We start from the raw sequence: 19,557 nt of genomic DNA, 5'->3' as shown, positions 1-19,557 counted from the left end.
CGATTTCCATCTTTCTTCACACAGCAGCCTACTAATGAATTTTACAAAAACAGTATTCCCCTTCACTTCAAATATCAGCTTGTTGTTGAGCTATGCCAAGCATGGCAGAACTGACCATGTTTCACTCTCAGCTGTCCTCCATCATGGAGAAACTAGCCGTTTCTGCTGTGACAGAGATCAACAGACTAATGGCCGATTACTTTGCCGTCCTGCGTTTGGAGCTGAGCCGGGAGAAGCACGATAACGGCATCCTGAGGAATAAACTGAGAGCCGTACAACAAACTAACGCACACCAGGGAGTGAATCTACATCATCCTGTTAACGATTTACTCGATGAGACTCTAAACGACGCAGAAAACGGTAAGCTGTGTGTGCTGGACGATGTAGACAGCGATAGGCATAAACAATATCCCATGCGTCCGTTATCGGACACGTCTGTCTGATGTGCCTCCTTCAATTTCTGCCAAAATTTGGACGACGGCCCCCCACGAACGATCTGTCCACAGAAAATAGGTCAAGTAATGCCTATGCTAATTTTTATTCTGATACACAAACATATTTAGGAGTATAAAGTCAGTTTGAGCTCTGTCGCAACTTTGTCGCCTTTTAACTGTGGGCAATACTACAACCCAGACCCCCATTTTGACAATAAATAGTTGTGCAGGAAAGTGGGAAGTGGTGGGGGAGTGGGAGGGTGTGATGCCAAACAACAGCAGGCTTTAAAGGCCCATCCCATCCAATTTCCCAGCTTTCTGCGTATTGTGTAGCATTTGGGCTGTAAAGTAGCGTGAATCAATATTCAGAATCGGGGGTTTGTGATATCTTCAGTAAACACTGTATGAAATTCAAAATCTAGACTTGGTCTGCATGGTTTCATGGTTTGGGTTCACTTTAGAATTTGGGTGAAATTCCTGACGTATATTTTATAATAACAATAATATTATTTGATGTAGGCTATTTTCCCACTTTTCCTAGTTCCAGCAAACCCACCACATTCCTTCTCACCGCACGCGCTCTTTTCTGACTGCAAGCTAACGTTAGTTCTACTGTTTTGAGAAGCTAATGATGACACTGCCAAAATGATGAATGAATCGCAGATAGGCCTCATTGTCGTTGTGTAAAACCAGGGTGTCAACTAACCTGCACAAAGCCCAGGAGGGAAATTTAGGGTGAGCTTTGGTATTTCATTGGCACATATGGACTGCAATCTGAATTTTAATTTTACTTGACAGTTGACACTAAGTTTGCTCGGTTGACACCTGATGCCATTCCTTCAATCAATTCAAATAAGAAACAATCTGCAATACGTCACCGCATTCACAGGTGCTTTCATATGCTTGCCAGCATCTGTCCAACACTGTTTACAATGTACATGCAGTGGTCACCTGATTGGCTATCAACTTGTCAATCAAAGCTCTGTTATTGTGAATGGAGTGCTACACCCAGGTGACAGGTGTCATAAAAATGTGGGTGCATGAAGCCAGGTTTTTTGTGAAAATTAAATCAAACATGTTTTAGTTAATGTATTGCACTTTCGAGGTGATTTGCCAAAAGTGCAACCTGACCTATGCATTAACAGATGACATGATTTATCGCAACCCAGTCCGTCAAAAAAAGTTGAAACTAGTGAACGCGATCTAACATTGTTTCTGAGGCTAAACTAGTAATTTATCGCACTACATGTTATGGTACTGAACACGTTTACCAAATTGTAGGAAACAGCGGCGCAGGACTACAGCTGTACTCCGGTCAGAGGGAGAGCATCGCAGGATGGAAAAATGGAGCAGAAACTGCAGAGGAGGACGAGGAGGTGTGTGTCTGTAAGAACTTCATCCAGACCCATCAAACTTGACTGGTTACCAGTCAGTCTACAATAACATTAATGAAGAGAATAGCCAATTTACTATAGGTTACACACATCTTAAAGGGGCCTTAAGTAATCTATATCCTTTATTGACCACTTTCAGCGACCAGAGGGATACATTGATCAAACTTTTCTCCTCCAATACAAGTCTCTGCCACAGGCCCCCTGCCACCCCCTTCAGCCCTCCAACCCCTTTAGTGGCACTGGCCTGTAATTGGCACAAGCTTTAAAGTCACATTTTCACAATAGAGACAAGGAAGCTAATTAGAGCAGAGAATCGGAGGCAGGGAGTTTATGTTCCAAAACAGAGTAAGAGCCAGACAGCCATAAATCTCAAAACCTGGCCATGTAATTGCTGAGTCATTGGTATTGATCAACAACCCTGTCAGCCCCCTGCAGATACATTATGGTCATTTTGTGCTGTAGGTCAGTAAAACTCTTTCTTATTCCCCCTTTAATACGCTGTTGTCTTGTGTGCCACAGGAAACCTTAAGGTTGGCAGACTGTAAGACTGAATCAGTTACCATCAAACATGAGAGACTGCAGGAGGAGGCAGCTGCTGAAGGAGAAGCAGAGCTCACAGGTTAACACACATGCACACATCTAAACAGATTTGCAAATTAGTTAAAACCTACAGCCACATCACTGCTGATTATGATCTTGATGATGACTCTGTGATCATGACCTCTGATAACTTTTGTTTCTTCCGTCCCTGCCACCAGCTCCTGCTCGCTCCCCCACCTCTCCTCCGGTTTCCCAGCAACAGGAGGCAGCTGAACAGAGCTCCGGCTCACAGACAGAGTGGCAGTTCTGCAGTCAACCTGCAGAGGGCAGCGAAGAGCTCCACACAGACTACAGACACTCTGTGGAAACGCAGCACCAGTTCAGCATCTCCCCAGGTCGAGGCCAGCTGACTGATGTGTGCCTCCACATTAAGAGGGAGGCAGAAAGCCCAGACCTCGACCCCCCAGTTGTGGATGTAGATGGAGGGTTTGAATTCCACCAGGGGCTGCTGAGTCAGACGTTCCCCGACTCTGGAGCTCTTCCCCCGGACAGCGCCTTGCCTGACACCGCTGTGCTGACATGCTACAACTTCTCACTCCCGTCAAAAAACCACCAGCACACCTCGACAGCATTGGACATCCCTGATTTTTCATTATTTGGGCAACACATTGCAGACGGCGACACCTCCGGTCACCATGGCAACCACATAGGAAGCGGTGGGAGCTGCGGTAGCGGACCTTTGTTCATGGCCACTCGAGCCAGCGAGTGCATCAAGTACGTGTGCGAGGATTGCGGGAAGGGCTTCCCTTTCCCGAGCATGATGAAACGCCACCGGCTCTCGCACACGGGGGAAAGGACGCAGCACTGCGGACAGTGCGGGATGAGCTTCATCAGGCGGAGCCACCTGCGGCGCCACGAGCTGCTGCACTCAGGCCTCCGCCCCTTCGCCTGCCAGGTCTGCGGCCGCCAGTTTTCCCGTAGCTCCCACCTCAACACACACATGAAGACCCATCGGAGGTGAAGAGGACACATGCCTGCGTTTTTTGTGCCTGTGTGTGTGTGTGTGTGTGTGTGTGTGCGTATGTGTGTGTACATGCTTGTGTGTGTCTGCAGTACTGTGCAAAAGTCTTAGGCACATGGAAAAAAAATATCCCTAAAGCGAAGATGCTTTCAAAAATAATGAAATTAAAAGTTTCTAAATATAAAAAAAAGAATACTATAAAGAGCAGTCTACTAACACACTAATGCAGAAAAGAAATAAATAACATCTAAGACAAAATGTATATAAAAAAAATCTAGGGTTCCTAAGACTTTTGCACAGTACTGTATGTGTGAGACAGAGAAGAGACAAGTACAGTAGGTCTACTAGAGGGAGCATTAACCCAATTTTGCCTTCTGATAATGCCAATAATTCCCCAGCCAGAATACTGACCTTCTAAAATCTTGTTTCAGTAATGAAGATGTCTGTGTTTTTGGCGCTCATTCTGCCTTCAATCTTGATTAAAGCAAATTTCACATCTTTAACTTTTTGAACATGAAAACAAGAATGTGAAATCGTAGTTATCGTAGTCATCAAATTTGTGGTCCAGAACAGCGATGTGCCAATATCTGATTTAGGTTTGCAATTAAATAAATTTGCAGTATCAGACCCACATCGAATGTATCGCCCCTCTTATTTGCTTCTCTATTGTCACTTTTTTTGTTTTATTGTTTATAGCTTTGTTTTAGAGTTTATAGCTATAGCATGAAATTTGTTAAATGAAAGTGATAATACACGTTATATAAAAATGTCTTTACTGATTAGTTTAACAGATGGGAGAATCTTGTGCGAACTGTAATGAATGGATGTCAATGAGAAAACAACTAATTTTTTCTTTTTTACATTTACCAAATGCAAATTCACCAATATCTCTTTTTGCACACCGTTAACCACATAAGATAAGCACACATTAACATGAATGAGTGCTGTTTACTGGCAAGTCTAAAAGGTGGAGGCCGTCCAAATCGTATGGGATGAATTATAATTCAGAATGACTGAATGTCAAAGAAAACTTTTTTTTTCCTCCTAACTGCAAACTCACAAACACTTGCACACATAAGTACACATAGGCTATACATAAATGAGCAGTGTGTTGGTCCATATATAAATGTGATCCAAAAAAAAAGTCATATAGATAGGGGTTTGTGATGATTTCTGTGATTGTATCCTTCTAAAATTTGTTATAAGATTACTATAGACCTCTCTCGTAAGGGTAATAGATGCCATACATGTGTTATGCGAGAAATGCTATTACAATTGTAGAAATAATATAAATTGGTTAAAATGGTAAATCATAAAAGCTACAGGGTATTGGCAAGCTCACGAGAGTTATACGAGTTATAATAGGGACTCATATGGCGTTGCGACCAGTAGGTAAATAACTGGATTTCTGTGCGTCCTCCACTCGGCTGTGCGACTGTTTCCACGCAGTGGAGCAGGTGGAGTGAGAGAGGGAGAGAGAGAGAGAGAGAGAGAGAGGCAGCTCTGCATGAGACAAAGAGACAGACTGAGGCTCGGAAACAAGGTGGGTTACTGTCCTGCAGCTTCCCAGCACAGAAGGATATAATATTTAGACTTACAGAGAGTTCAGAGGTAAACTGAAGTAGACCTAAATGGCACAGCAAATGTTGGTGAAATGTATGTTGTTATTATTAGACTGAGGTTACTTGAAACTCCTCCGCATATATAAATAGACATCTTTTGTCTATGACACTTATAGCTAAATTATCAGATGCCCATACCATAGCGTATTTATTGATAACTGCGGCAAAATATAAGGGTCTATTTTCTGAGCGGGTTTTTTTTTTTTCACAGTGCCATGTGCCATTACGCGCAGGGACAGATTACCTAAACTAATCTGGATTACCGTCATCTCCGCCTGCCGCTAAACTAGTGCACTGTCTGTCTGTCACTGTTGTGTCTGCTGTTCTCAAACCACACCGGTTAAATGTGGACAAAATAAGATCTTTCTGTGTTAGTGGACTGGTCCTGCTTCCATTAGACTGAAGGTTATCAATGTCACTGTCGATTATAGTGTCTATTCTGCTTATACAGGGAGTAGATGCACATCCAGTGGTGGAAAGAGTACTAGAAAGTCCTACTCAATTAGAAGTACTGTTACTTTGCTGGAATTTTACTTAAGTAGAAGTAAAAGTACTGGTGTAAAAATCTACTTAAGTAAAAGTAAAATGTAGCTCATTTAAAATGTACTCAAGAGTAAATGTTACTTGTTACTTTTCAGAAGAGAGAACATTGTTAGGTGTGATGTTTTCCATGCAATTCTGCAAGATGAGAGTACAAACGAAATTTTTTAATTGGAAAAATTATAAATTACCAAATAGAGTGCAAAAACAAAGTAAAGCCAGATTACTCTTATCTTCTTTGCTGACTGGACACTGTGAATGGCTCCACAATTTGTCAATGATTATGATTGTCACTCAATATTGCTTACTCAAACAGTAAAGTAACATGAGTAAATATAATTAGTTACTTTCACCCTTTTACACATCCAACATGTATTGAGAACACTGGAGCAACCACTTGTTAATGAACAAAAGAGGTGAAACAGTAAAGCAGACTATTTAGTTATGATCTATGTTGCAAAAAGTGGTTTGGCCTGGGCTGCAACTGAGATGAAATAAATTAAAAGTTAATTATTACTTAATTACTTTCTCCCTCAACTGTGTTCTATTTTGGTAAAGATACAGCAGAAGCCCTGTGTCGCCTCCTGGACACGCTGAAGTGAAGTCTAGAAATCTGCTGAAGGAGGAATTAGAGGAACGATAGAGAGAGAGAGAGAGAGAGCTTTCTCCAAGGAGGAAACCTTGGGTGGGACCACCATCTGACCTGTGACTGTCCTGGAGCGGAGAGGGAGTGCAGCATGCTGGGGTGCACGGGCGGGCCCAGGCTGCGCTACAGGCTGACTCTGGCCTCTGGGATGCTGGAGTGTCTGTGTTTTGCCGGCGTGGTGTTTGGTTACGCCTCTCTGGTGTTTGTGCTGAAGGAGGATGGCTACTTCAGCACGCTGTGTGTCAACACGACTGGTACCAATGACACACTGCTCAGCACAGGTGAGTGACTCTTGCCCTAATCTAATCACCCCCACCCCGCCTTTTGCCCTCGGTGACCTTTTTCAAACACTAGGATATAGAACTAGAAAAAAAACTAGCATTTTTATAGAACACAGTTCACAAAGTGCTTCACAGTATATAAAATGACAAGATAAACCAATAGCACCACAAATCAAATAGTAGGTAAGATAATGATACAATAAATAAGGCATGAAGTCAATAAATAACAGTACAGACTGAGCACTAGCTGTAACTTCTGTCTGTGCTTGAAAGGGGCAGCACAGCAAACTAATTTGCACTCTGGGAAATGTGTGGATGCAGTAATGTTGCCATTGACAATATGCACACGCCTCTGTTCAACAGCTTACTTTGCTGTATTGAGTATTTAAGGCCACATTAATGTTTTCATCCCTTCCATAAAATCATATGACACTTGCCTCTTATTCAGTGTGTGCAGAAAAAAAGTGTCTCGCTCCTTCGGACGAAAAAAACTGAGAGAAATTATGAGAGATGCCAGACTGTATTGAGAAGCAACTATTAGGGCTGGACTGTAAATACAGTTTTAAAACAAGGCCTACAAGTACTTCACTCATCTAATTTTCACACCATTATGATTACTTTTGGTCTGACTATAGTTCATAAATTTAAAATAGCATGCCACACTATCTTGCTAAGCAAAGAAACTTAACATAAAATTTCATAGTGCCTTTAATTTTATACCTGCTATTTTTAGACTGGATTACATATTAATCTCAGTGAGAGATCAGAACTGTAAGTATGTTGTATTTTTTCTTGAAAGGCTACACCAAGGTCTACTATCACATCAAAGGTTAAAGTACAACAGCAGTTAAACAGAAAATAAAAATGCCCGGCAGAGAGAGAACTTAGTAGAAGCAGAGCTTTAATAGCTGAACTTAAGCAGAAGAACAAAAACAAAGCAGGCGATCCAAAAGGCAAAACTAAAATAGGCCGACAGGCAAAAGGCGAAACAAAGACTCCAAACCTGGCAGAAGGTCTAAGCAGACTAACACAAAACACTGGTGACAAGGCAGGTAACAGAGCCCTGATTTTACCACTGACTTTCTGGCGTGCTGCCATATTATTTTACTTTATTAAGCATTATCAGTCATAAAGTTAAAGTTAATAGAAGATCAACTTAAATAAATAATAAATAATAAATTAAACAATGATAAATGAAACGTGTTTACCTACATGTTTAATTATATGGTATGTGATATCAAGCATTTAGGCGTATGCTACATAAAATATGTCTCAATCTAAATTACCCCAATAGAATGACAATAGCTACATAAATAGTCAACAGTACACTTGCAAAAAATTATATTGACCAGAAATGTAGTATCTAAATCCATATGCCTCTATTTGCCCGATAGGAAACCATGTTTAAAAATGTATTGGTTAATGTATTGGTTAATACATTTAAAACAATGTCAAAAAGTAAACTTAGATGTGTTTAGTGGGTGTATGGTTTTTCAATCAATTCAGTAAATAAGGACCTCAACCCATGTGTCGTTCTTTGTCAATCATGGCGTGTCCTTTCATTGATGAGTACTAGGTGGCATGGATTCAGACGCTGTTCCCCCCTCTGTTCCCTCAGTGACTGGCCCCTTGTTCAGCTCCAGGCTCCTCTGCAGGAGTTCAGTGTGCTGGTGGTGGCCCTCACTCTTCTTTTTTGCAGCTGCAATTAATAAACATCATGAGATTGGACAGTTCTAGCATCAAGCTGATTATGCTTAAGTGTTTATATAGCCTATAGGCATACTTACCATTCTGAACAATATTTTTTAGATTTAGTTTTCACCTGCTGCCACGTTCTTTTCTCCCCACGCAAGTTGTTGCTGTTTAAAAGTGCCCCCCTCCCCATTCATCAAATATACATAATATATATATATTAAACGAGTGAACATGTAGGCTATACATTTGCAGCCTTGAGGTTTAATATCTATGTATTCTTGTATAAGATTTTAATAACCTACAGGTTTTCTGTTCTTACTAACTGTTTGAATGTATTGTGCCCAAGACTTAATTTGGTTGTATCAAAATATTTTATTAGCCTACATTTTTACATTCTTAGTTGCTACTTACGCATTCAATCAATCAGCAATTTCTTGCCAGGCGTTCTCTCTTGTTTTGATTATGGCAGCTGTATTACCTTTTTTGGTTATTATATGTTATTATATATTATTTCATTTCTTCATATACCGTATTTCTACTAATAAGCGCTGCTCGGTGGCCGTGAACATCGCCGCTCCCTCTTTACCGTTGCTTTTTGCCATGGTGTATCGATTTAACCCATGTTCGACCTCTCGGGCTGCTTAAGAATGGCGTGCACACGCAATTATCCTGACTACTTGAACCTGTCTCGAATTAGTCTGATTGCGTGAACTTGAATTGACCTTTATGGAACCGCTTTAGCCCCGACTGATTTGTTAGGTTCATTCAAGTCAGGTTTTGGGTTTTAATCCCCACTTTTCTTAGCGCGCTTTATGGAACGGGCCCCAGGACCAGGAACAGGGGCAGAACATGCAGACAGGGGCAGATCATGACAGAATTTGTTAATGGAGAATGTTGGTCCACTGAGAATCGATTATCATAACACCACATTCATTCCCTTTGAGGTAAAGGCAGCATGTACCAGTATCTGTTTATAAATATAACATGCGAGTGTAACCTACAAAACTCACAAGAAATTTGTTTTTAAAAGCAGATTTTCAAAAATTTCCTCTTGGGGGATCATCATGCCCACAGATCCTCCTAGCATTTCTGGGGAAATGCCATTTAAAAAGATTATTTTTATGGCATTTCTGCTTCATTAGACAGTTCACAGTGGAGAAAGACAAGAAATCTGGGAGAAAGAGAGATGACATACAACAAAGGTCATCAGTTATATGGTATGCACCTTAAACCTAGGTCAGACTGTTGAAGTCTTGGCCAACAAGGGCAGTTCAGACTTAAAAATTAGTCTGAGTAAATGCTTGCTGTCCCATTGGGAAGCTGTGCACACTACACGACACACACATGAAGACACACATTGGGCGTCACATACATGGAGACGAAGGATCACACACAACCGATAATGTCAGTCAAAAACATTTTCCCATTCGTCCAGAACAGTTTACTGTAAATACAAAAAAAAAAAAAAAATAGGTGTTCTATCATTTCTTATTTCATGGCTGAACATTTGCATTACAAATGTATTTTGAAGGATAACACTGATGAAGAATTTTGTATGAGACTTTTTTCACTTAATGTAATTGTGTAGTTGTGTGGATTGATCCAGGCACGTTCCCATTTTATAATGTTTTATATGGGATTTTATTCCTCCAAATTAGATTGGAGCAAGCGGAGTTGGGAATCTCTACTGATGTAAAATGTCTATGTGAGTCAAGTCAAGTCAAGTCAAATTTATTTATACAGCACATTTCATACACAGGGCAACACAATGTGCTTTACATAAAAAGACAATACAGTATGCATATGCAATATGCATCAACAAGTGTTAGTGCAGTTACACAAGAATCAGTGCTGAGTACTATGTACTCATGTGTGTGACCAATACAACATACTTACAGTTCTGATCTCTCACTGAGATTAATATGTAATCCAGTCTAAAAATAGCAGGTATAAAATTAAAGGCACTATGAAATTTTATGTTAAGTTTTTTTGCTTAGCAAGATAGTGAGTGTGAGTGGAAGTTGTTGCTGTTAAAAGCGACTTCTTTTCCGGTTCAGTCTATGTATGGGTGCCAAGCTCTCTCTCTCTCTCTCTCTCATTCTCTCTCTCTCTCTCTCTCCCTCTCTCTCTCTCTCTCTCTCTCTCTCTCTCTCTCTCCTACAGACTGCAGCAGTCAGGATGAGCAGTTCTCGCTGGTCTTCACCATCGCCTCCTTCCTCAACAACTTCCTCACTCTATTCAATGGCTGCCTGTTTGATCGCTTTGGCACCATGGCAACCAGACTGCTGGGAATGTGAGTTCAGTTCAGCTCCCTCTCTCCAACCACAAAAAAAATCTTACAGAGTGCAGTGCATGTGCATCTTCGCCTTGTCCAAATCATTGTTCATTGACCACCATAGCTGTTGATTCACCATCAGCTTAATCAGTAGCCGGCACTCAAACCTCAGACAGAATACTGAAACAAATGCATTTATAGTTAACTTTGTTTTTGTAACTTTTCATGCAGGTTTGAGTAGAAACAGCAACTGCCTAACAGTCCAAAAATAAGTTTTTATATTCACTGAACGTCAGCCAAGACGCATCCCTAAAGCGATGTCGAAATATCAGTTTGCAATTAAGTTATCATCAATCAATATCAGTTTGCAACAGATAGGAAAGCTTGAGTTCAGGGTCACAGAGATAAAAGTAGGGAGTGCCTGACAGAGATTACATTCAAACACAATATACCACTCATTTGAAGAATCCTCCTAACCAAGGCCATGTATATCCTAGGTCAATATTAAGGTTATTTGCAAATATCATCAACTTTCTAGCAAAGAAGAAAATTTGATCAGAGAACTAGGACTCCGATCGGTGACGTCATTTTACATTCAAATAAGCTTCTTGTTCCAAACCAGAAACTGCCATGCTCCTCAAACAAATCACAGTCAACTTTTCCACCTTTGCTAATTAATGTTCTCTCCAGCTGTAAATCAGTGTGGCATCGCAGATTAGAGGATAATTTCTGACCAGCGGGAGATAGTCATGAACGTTTTCTTATGCAAACCAAACTTTTTCTTACATTAGTATAGTGAATGTGAATACATGTTTATCTTGGTCACAGGTGAAATAAGGTCGTCTGATTCAAAGGTAGGCCGACCCGTGAAAGCAAGACAGACAGAGAAAATGTGACAGATAAAAGGATCTCAATGTGGAATTATTGGAGGATAAACCCACCTACCTTTTTATTTGTGAAACGGAGCTTACCCACATTTGTACGCTGATGATTTGGCGGGTGAATATGAGAGAGACTGATATGACAGTTGTAAATGTTGTCTTATTTCTCTCTGCAGATCTTTGTACACAACTGGAACCCTTATGGTGGCCTTCTCCAGTGCAGGTAGACACACACACACATACACACACACATAGCATGGTGCAAGTTATACCATCACACCACTATTCCAAGCAATTCACTTCACTAAACTATGGTAATATCTAATTGTTGGGCAGCCCCCACTCCACCCCATTAAAGCTTGCACATTGAAAAGAATTGGCCTACGAAAATATTCCGAATGATATTACTCAAAAGAATGTTTTTCAAAATAATAGTCAGCTCAGAGGTTGCTTTGTTTCCTGTTTAGACCTAGTGCCTAGGTTTGGTATTCAGTTGGTTCAGAACTTCTCTACCCAACTGACATTCCCAAGGCGGCCATTTTGAACAGACATCATGCTCGGGGTGGGGAAACTCTAGCCAGCTAGCCAGTTAGCTATATTGGCTAGCTCTTACATCCCTCTGGATTCTTGAGAGCCATTTGTTTCTCATTTGTTTTTCAGTGGCAGATCTGGGAAATAAGAAATGCTTGTCTGATTCTCAGTGTTTGTATGATGTGCATCTTGATACACACTAGGACATAGTTGTAGGCCTACTTACTGTTCCAGGTAGAGCTACACAAGTTCAAAATGGCCACCATGGGAAAAAGGTTGTCACAATTAGCACCTCATCTTATTAAGAAGCACAGTGAGTTAATGAGTACACATACTCAGAGGCGCCTTAATTGTTTTTTCTAAAGCCAAAGGGATACGACTAAGCTCACAAGCTTGTCAGAACCATATAATCAGGGAAACGCTTTGTGAACTTGTTGGAAGGACAATAAAGTTTGATGAATTTGAATTTGTAATTTCCCTTCCACTATCATGTAGCGCATTCTGTGCTGCTTTTCCCCGCCTTGTCCTGCATCGCTGTGGGAGGGATTCAGCTCCTTTTGACTAACATGCAGGTGAATACTCAAAAGTATCTTAGTATGGCATCCTAACGTAGTTCCAGTCGTAAACAGAACTGATGCTATTCTGAATACTTTATGAATACTGATGAGCTGTCTGTGTGTCTCTGTGTGTCTGGTAGGTGGGCAACCTGTTCGCTGCCCATCGCTCCACCGTCATCACCCTCTACAACGGTGCCTTTGACTCCTCCTCAGCCGTCTTCCTCATCATCAAGGTAACATTGTACAGCCATGTCAGTGGGGCTAAACAAACTTTTTCCATGTCACCCCCCCTATCTTTCCTATCTTTCTTTCCTATCTATCTTTCCTCTGTCACTCCACTGTTTATTATTTAAAAAAGCAGAAACATCTGGTATTGAAATATTTCCATACAGTGTAGCTTGTAGAGTCGAAAATATCAAATTTAGAATTTAGTAAAGGTATGGATATATGAAACTTTGATCAAGAGGATACCTCTCTCAACTACTTTAGTAACCAGCCTATGTAATGGTAAAGTTTTAGAATAACGCGTTTGGATTTTACATACTCAACCAAATATTGTTGTCAATCGGTGAACATTATGTTACCTGTAAACAAACACTTGTGGATTGCATAAAACCATTACATGAAACATGATTAGACAATACAACTTTCACTGTTCAAACTTTGCTGTGAACAGAGTTTTTTTAGCAGAATAGCCTAGATACATACTTTATAATCTTAATATTTAAATCACAAATACATAGTAACTTTGGTGGTTGATATAGGGAAACAATGAAATAGAACATAATTATCGATGTGGGGGCCAAGAATGGGTAAATATAGTCAGACCTTAGGTAGCAGTGTGGTCCCAGGGGAATAACTGGGTCCATTTGGGAGGATAATTAAAACACTTAAGCATATATGATTAACCAATTTAGTATATAATTCACACTATTCTAAAACTCATTGGAGACATTAGGAAATACAAAGGAGAGAAGAAGACTAAACCAAGAATGAAAAGAATTTATGGATTTACGACTTTTATGGCTCTATCCAGAAAGGTGGTGGTTTCCTACAGAACTAAAAAGAGAAGGGAGAAAGCAATTCCTGATCCTTTTGGTAACATGATACAAAATGTATTTAATTATCTAATGTGACTAATTGTCCAACATCAATTCAATAGAACTCTTCCCATCCAGATACAAAGAAATCTTGTTATTTTAATTTGATTTGTGTGAGTCTGTGTGTGTGAGGGAGATCCTGGTCTGCAGTCTGATGTGGCTTGTAGATAAAACTTGTAAATTTCAGAAGAGTTGTCTGATTGGTGGAGGAGATCCCCCCTTAGTCTTGGTCAGCGTCAAGGTGACACTTTTGCAGCTTTAAAGGTGAAGGGTCATTTTTGTTCCTGGGAAAGAATGTTACTCTGGGGTCCATTTTGAGCTGTGGAGACCTGGTTCTGCTACAACAGCATGGCACTAATTCATAATATTCTGGTACAGCCATCTTGGTAGGAAACTAACAGTTGATTATAATCAAATGACAGCCACAGCCAATGAGCTGTGTGTATGGTGGGTATGCGGTTTCCTATGCCAAAATTGTACGCAGTTGTGACACTGTACATGCCCTCCAGTTATTATTGCAATTGGCCTAATGTACAAGATAGGCAGGGTTTGTGTATTTGTACCCAGGTCTGCTGCTAGGAGTCCAACACTTTCACCCATCTATCCAGCTATATGTTTAATCAACAGTTTTTTCTCTGCATTCCAGGTACTGTATGAACAGGGAATCTCTCTCCGCTCCTCCTTCTCTGTTTTGTCCGTCTGTAGCGTCATACACCTTCTCAGGACCTTCCTGCTGATGCCGAGATCCCACATTCCCTACCCTCTGCCAGAACAGTACACCTACGGGTGAGAACAGCGATTCCTCTGCCTGACTCTGTAGCCTCTGCCAGCTGCTGGTACAGCTGAGGTCAGCAATCAATCAATCAAATCAATCAGTCAAAATCTGTATTATCCCATGGGGGAGATTCAGTTTGAAGACAAGCAGCACTTACAAAAGCATACAGCACCAAAAGCAACACTAAAAATAGTATAACATCGTTCACAGGACCGGTGGAGTGAGGAAGATTCACTTGATAAAAAAATAAAATTTATTCAATGCGCTTAAAGCCTATTCATGACATTAAAGTGCATTGAGAGGACATTAAAAGACGTCATGTTGATTATTAAGGCCATAGCCTAGCATTATGACAGTACAACTTCAGCTTCATAGCCATGAGATAAATTCAGCAGTTTTTCCCCCCAAACCTCTAAAGATCATCTGCCTCTACTGTCTACCTATTGCGCAATACAATATTAATCAGTTAAATCCAGATGCAATATTATTGATAACCACATTTGATGACCATTCGCAATGACGTCGAGCCTTCACTCTTCCTGACACACAGGTTGAGTTGTGGGAAGAACAACACTTACAACGTGGAGGAGTTTGAAAGGAGGAGGGGCGGAGCCATGATGCCAGATGTGCAGGAGTGCAGTCAGACAGACGACACGCCCCCGCCACCTGACGACGGGTCAGAGGCCTGGGACAAAGGGAAAGGTATTATTATTGTGGCCACCTTGTCCTGCAGATCTGTAATGTTATCACATGGTAGGACTTACTATAAAAAAAGACTACACATAAATCATCAACTTGAGAAACATAGCATTCCGACAAGACTAAAAATGGTTTATTTCCATGTGCACAAGCAAAGTAAAAACACAAACATCCAACAGTTCACCCCAAAATGAAATTTCAGTCATTATCTGCTCACCCCCATGTCAGTCGTTGAAGTTCGTACGACCACCAATTTTCCTCAGTATCTATATTTTCCTAACTGACAATGCTCTGGTCATGCACACATCCTACATTAGCAAGCAAAGTCTTCTGCCAAGGGTTTTTGCGCACGACCAGAGCATTGTCAGTGAGGAACATATTGAAGATAATGAAATAAATATTGGACTTTTAGATGCACGGTGTAATTGTTTGGCTACAAAACACTTGGATTGTGCTGCACCAGCTGTTTGGAGAAATTTGATGGACATGTTGTGCTTTTTTTTTTGAGCTGTAAAGAGATGTCCCTAACTTCAACAGTTTGGGAAAAAGCTGAGATAGAACTGCTGGGACTAACTATGTTTCGTGTCCTTTCGACTGACATTCAGGGTTCACACAGGTCTGGAAAGTTTGGAAAGGTATGGAAAAATATTGTACTGAACTGTCCTGATATTACATATGACTACACATTTTCTGTGGTTATAGACCCTAGTCATCTCACATATTCTGATATTTGTCGATATGAAGATTAATCTTCATCTATAGAGTGATGTGGAAGATTTAGTAGGGGCAAGACGACTATCTGTGTAAATCATACTGGACACCAAATCTGGAATTTTGATATCCAAACTGTGTAGGAACACTGGACATTGGGATGAGTAGATAATGACTGAATTTTCATTTTGGAGTGAACTATTCCTTTAACCAGAAAAATTAAGCACAGCAGAAAAATTTGTTTTTTGTCTGATAAATTGTTAACAAATTCACACTCCCTGTCCAGTCGCTAGTTTCCGGAGCTGTGTGCAGTCCTGGTTCTTCCTGTGGCACGTGCTGTGGCTGTCCATCATGCAGCTGAGGCACTACCTCTTCATCGGGACCCTCAACCCCATGCTCAACCGGCTGGCCAACAACGACCCCACCCTGGGTAACACACCAAAGCCATTTACTTTCCTTACTTATTAACAGGGGATGGGATGATATATCGAAATTCGCAATACAAAAATGTGAAAATGCGTATTGTGGGGCGGAAAAATGAATCGCGATATTAGCTACACTAGTGCAGTGACCGTTCGCGCCGCTGTTTATTAATATTGAACATGTCGTGTGTCCAAATTACACCAAATCCGACACTGCACTTCCTTGAGTCCCCAGCAATACACCTGCCAAGTGTGAAGTCAATCGGACGAACGGTTCTCGAGATATGCGAAGGACACACAGACAGACAGACAGAGATTCCTTGCTTTATAGTACAAGCTCTCCATCGAAATTATATTACTTGCACTTTGTAATGACATTTTTAAATTGTTGTTTACATTCTAGCGAGCCAATGCCATCGCTAGAGAGATCTGTGGCTCAGAAATAAACATCATTCTGCACAGTCAGACTTTGTTGTCACTATATGTACACACCATATTGCGTATCGAATCGTATCATGAGATAAGTGTATCCTCCCATCCCTATTATTAACTCACTGTGTTTTGAATCCTTCTTCTCGCCCCCCTCGTCTTAACTTTCATTTCCTCTTCCCCTTGTCACTATCCAACCCCAATTCCTCCTTTTTATTTTTGTCCGCTTCTCTCTTTCTGTGGCACTTTTCTGTCCCCCCTGGTCTCCCAGTGAGTCAGTACACCAATGCGTTTGCCTTCACCCAGCTGTGTGGAGTGCTGTGTGCTCCCTGGAACGGCCTCATCATGGACAGACACAAGGGCAAACCTCTGGCTCCAGGTAAACCAGTGGGCAGCGTTATGTGTGTGTGTGTGTGTGGATGTGTGGGGGAGCGCAAGAGAAAGGTCTTACTCATTCTCCTCTCCTCCTGTAGGAGAAACGGAGTGGGAGGCGGACCTGCGCTCCTCCTCCCTCTCCCTGCTCCTGACCTCCCTCCAGTGCCTGCTCTTCTCTGTGTGCGCCTCCTCTACTGTCCTCCCACTCCAGTACCTCACCTTCATTCTGCAGGTCGTCAATCGCTCATTCCTCTACGGGGGTCATGCAGCTTTCATCAGCATTGCGTGAGTGGCTGACACACACACACACACACACACACACACACACACACATACACACATACACACACACACACATACGCTTATGCATGAGTACACAAAACAATAGCATTCACACAGAGTCCGAAATTAACACCTGCCAAGCGGCAAAAGAAGGTGAAATCAATGAGTCATCATCCCCCACACTGACCGGTAACTTTTTGTGATGATAACATATGAATGCCCTGGTTACATTATAGACTGTGAAGATATAGATATAGGAGATATAACATCAGGGTATCCAAGTCCGGACAGCATATGACCAAAAAAATCATACCAATATATTTCAGCCTGTACTGTTTTCGTTTAAGTTTCTCATAAATTAACAATCCTCCATCTGTCTTTTACCGCTTTTACCTTAACTTGTAATTGATTTTCTTCCAGTCCCTGCAAATGGATGATAGCGCACCTATAGTCGATATTAACCCTTTATTAACCCTTCCTGTACCTTCACAATGTTACAGATACTTGTAAGAAGTGCAGGCTATGTACTCAAAGCTCTTATTTTTCCATTTATCAGCCAATACCGATTCTCTACATGAAGTAACTGTCGCCCCAAAGTGGGATTTAAGGCTTCCCGCTTCTTGTTCGTGACTAAGTTCGTAACTTAGTGTTTTTTATGCTTAAATGTGTATAGATATTTATGAAATTTGATACCTAGCTTCTGAAATGTGTGTGAATTTACGTCACTTAGCTTTCGATTGGGAACTCTGTATAAAAATGCCGGTAAACACCGGAAATTACGCGAGTGACCGAGTGACCGGAATTGGATACAGTTCTGTTAGATATTATATACAATCTTTGGTTCTTGCCTGTTCTCAAACTTTGTCCCTGCTGGCCACCATACACTCTCTGTGACAATGAGCAAGTTAAATCAAAGCAAAACACTGGGTCTGTATCAAACAGGCTGTTGTTAACCTCCTTGGTCAGGCTGCTGTTTCTCCTGCTGTTGTCCCGTTTCTACAATACTTCCACGGTTTCTCCGCTCTCTGGATGTTTAACTAGCCTGACGCTACTTGAGGATTAATACAAAAATGTCAAACATTTTGGGGAGGGGAGGGGAGGGGGGGGATGTTCCCTGTCTTGTAATTTTGAATTCTGTTGCACTTCATGATGAATTACAAACTTGATTCATTGTATGAGTGAGTGAGCAAATCTGAGCTTGAGTGTTTATTGAATGTTTCACACAGTACCTGACATACCTGTGGAAAAGACATCTCTCTCTCTCTCTCTCTCTCTCTCTCTCGCTCTCTCTCTCAGTTTCCCAGCATGTCACTTTGGGAAGCTGTACGGCCTGGTGATGTCTCTGTCTGCTGCCTTCTCTCTGCTCCAGTACCCCTGTGTCGCCCTGGTCAAAGGAACCTTGGGAGGAGACCCCTTTTTTGTGAGTGTCCCAGACAAGAATCAAGCTCAAGTGGTAGATGGACGAAGGAAACAAGGAGCGAATATCAAATCCAAGAATTCGACACATTCTTCCAAGTTGCAAGAAGCACAGCTGTTCAATGTCTGTAGTACAGACTGTTGCGTTGTTCTCACAGTAAATCTTGGGGATTCCCATTCGTTCTCATTCTCGTCAGCATCTGATGCACCCTCGGGTGACAAAGTAAATTTCCTGGGTCTTTATCCATCCTCCTTGCGCCATAGAGGACACAAAAACACATTTTGAGAAAAGACCCAAGCTTTTAGTTTGTGCCACGGTTAGGATCCCATTTCATTCTTAATTTACTAGTTTCAAAACATCTGAAATTCAACTGACGGAAAAATGACAGAGCTTTCATTCTCAGTAAAGATGTACGAAAATTTTTAGGGCACAAGATTTATGTTTTTTGAATGTTTAAGAAAATCGACTTCCCACTCTGAGTGATTTTTTATTGTTTTGATCTGTTGCAGGTGGACATTGCTCTGACACTTCTCACTCTGCTGGTGTTTATCCATCCTATCTACATCTTCATCCACTGTAGGAAACTGGCCCGCCAGAGAGAGGACACCCAGACCGTCGCCACTCTCGGCACCAAACTGCCCAAAGCCAAGTCATAGAGGGGGAATCATACACATTTTTTTTTTTCCAGCTTGTAAAATACTTTTATTGGACAAAGCTAATTTTCACTGCTCCTTCTTGTGCTCAAGTTACACCATTGGTCGGCCATGGCACGTGGCACATCATAGGATCACAGAGCCAGAAATTTCAGTTTCGTTTTCTCCGCCGTCTAGTTTCTCCGCTGAGATCAGGAGCCCATTTCTCCCACACAGTAAGCAGGCTGACCAATATCATGCATGTAAGCTGAAGCTAAAGTAGAATCTATACAATTAT

General features: G+C 41.3%; 2 protein-coding genes across 2 annotated transcripts; both read left to right on the top strand.

The window, feature by feature from the left end:
* The first annotated feature begins 65 nt into the window (after positions 1 to 65).
* LOC139642625 (uncharacterized) lies at positions 66 to 4,020 on the top strand. Its single transcript, XM_071517552.1, has 4 exons — positions 66 to 360; positions 1,716 to 1,810; positions 2,348 to 2,447; positions 2,587 to 4,020. Exons 1-4 carry the CDS (start codon positions 93 to 95, stop codon positions 3,387 to 3,389), a joined length of 1,266 nt encoding a protein of 421 aa, XP_071373653.1. The 5' UTR covers positions 66 to 92; the 3' UTR covers positions 3,390 to 4,020.
* A 2,268-nt stretch (positions 4,021 to 6,288) lies between these two features.
* LOC139642627 (equilibrative nucleobase transporter 1-like) lies at positions 6,289 to 19,283 on the top strand. Its single transcript, XM_071517554.1, has 12 exons — positions 6,289 to 6,478; positions 10,337 to 10,466; positions 11,506 to 11,552; positions 12,356 to 12,432; positions 12,558 to 12,650; positions 14,164 to 14,303; positions 14,843 to 14,994; positions 15,989 to 16,132; positions 16,825 to 16,932; positions 17,027 to 17,213; positions 18,507 to 18,630; positions 19,137 to 19,283. Exons 1-12 carry the CDS (start codon positions 6,289 to 6,291, stop codon positions 19,281 to 19,283), a joined length of 1,539 nt encoding a protein of 512 aa, XP_071373655.1.
* Positions 19,284 to 19,557: the final 274 nt, after the last annotated feature.

This window comes from Centroberyx affinis, unplaced genomic scaffold (genome assembly GCF_046629955.1).
Source record: "Centroberyx affinis isolate AG114_WGS23_722 - 3 ecotype Tasmania unplaced genomic scaffold, CSIRO-AGI_Caff_v1 ptg000501l_1, whole genome shotgun sequence".
Classification (NCBI taxonomy): Eukaryota; Metazoa; Chordata; class Actinopteri; order Beryciformes; family Berycidae; genus Centroberyx; species Centroberyx affinis.
Note: the sequence above shows the minus strand (reverse complement) of the source record. Positions and strands in the feature narration are given on the sequence as shown.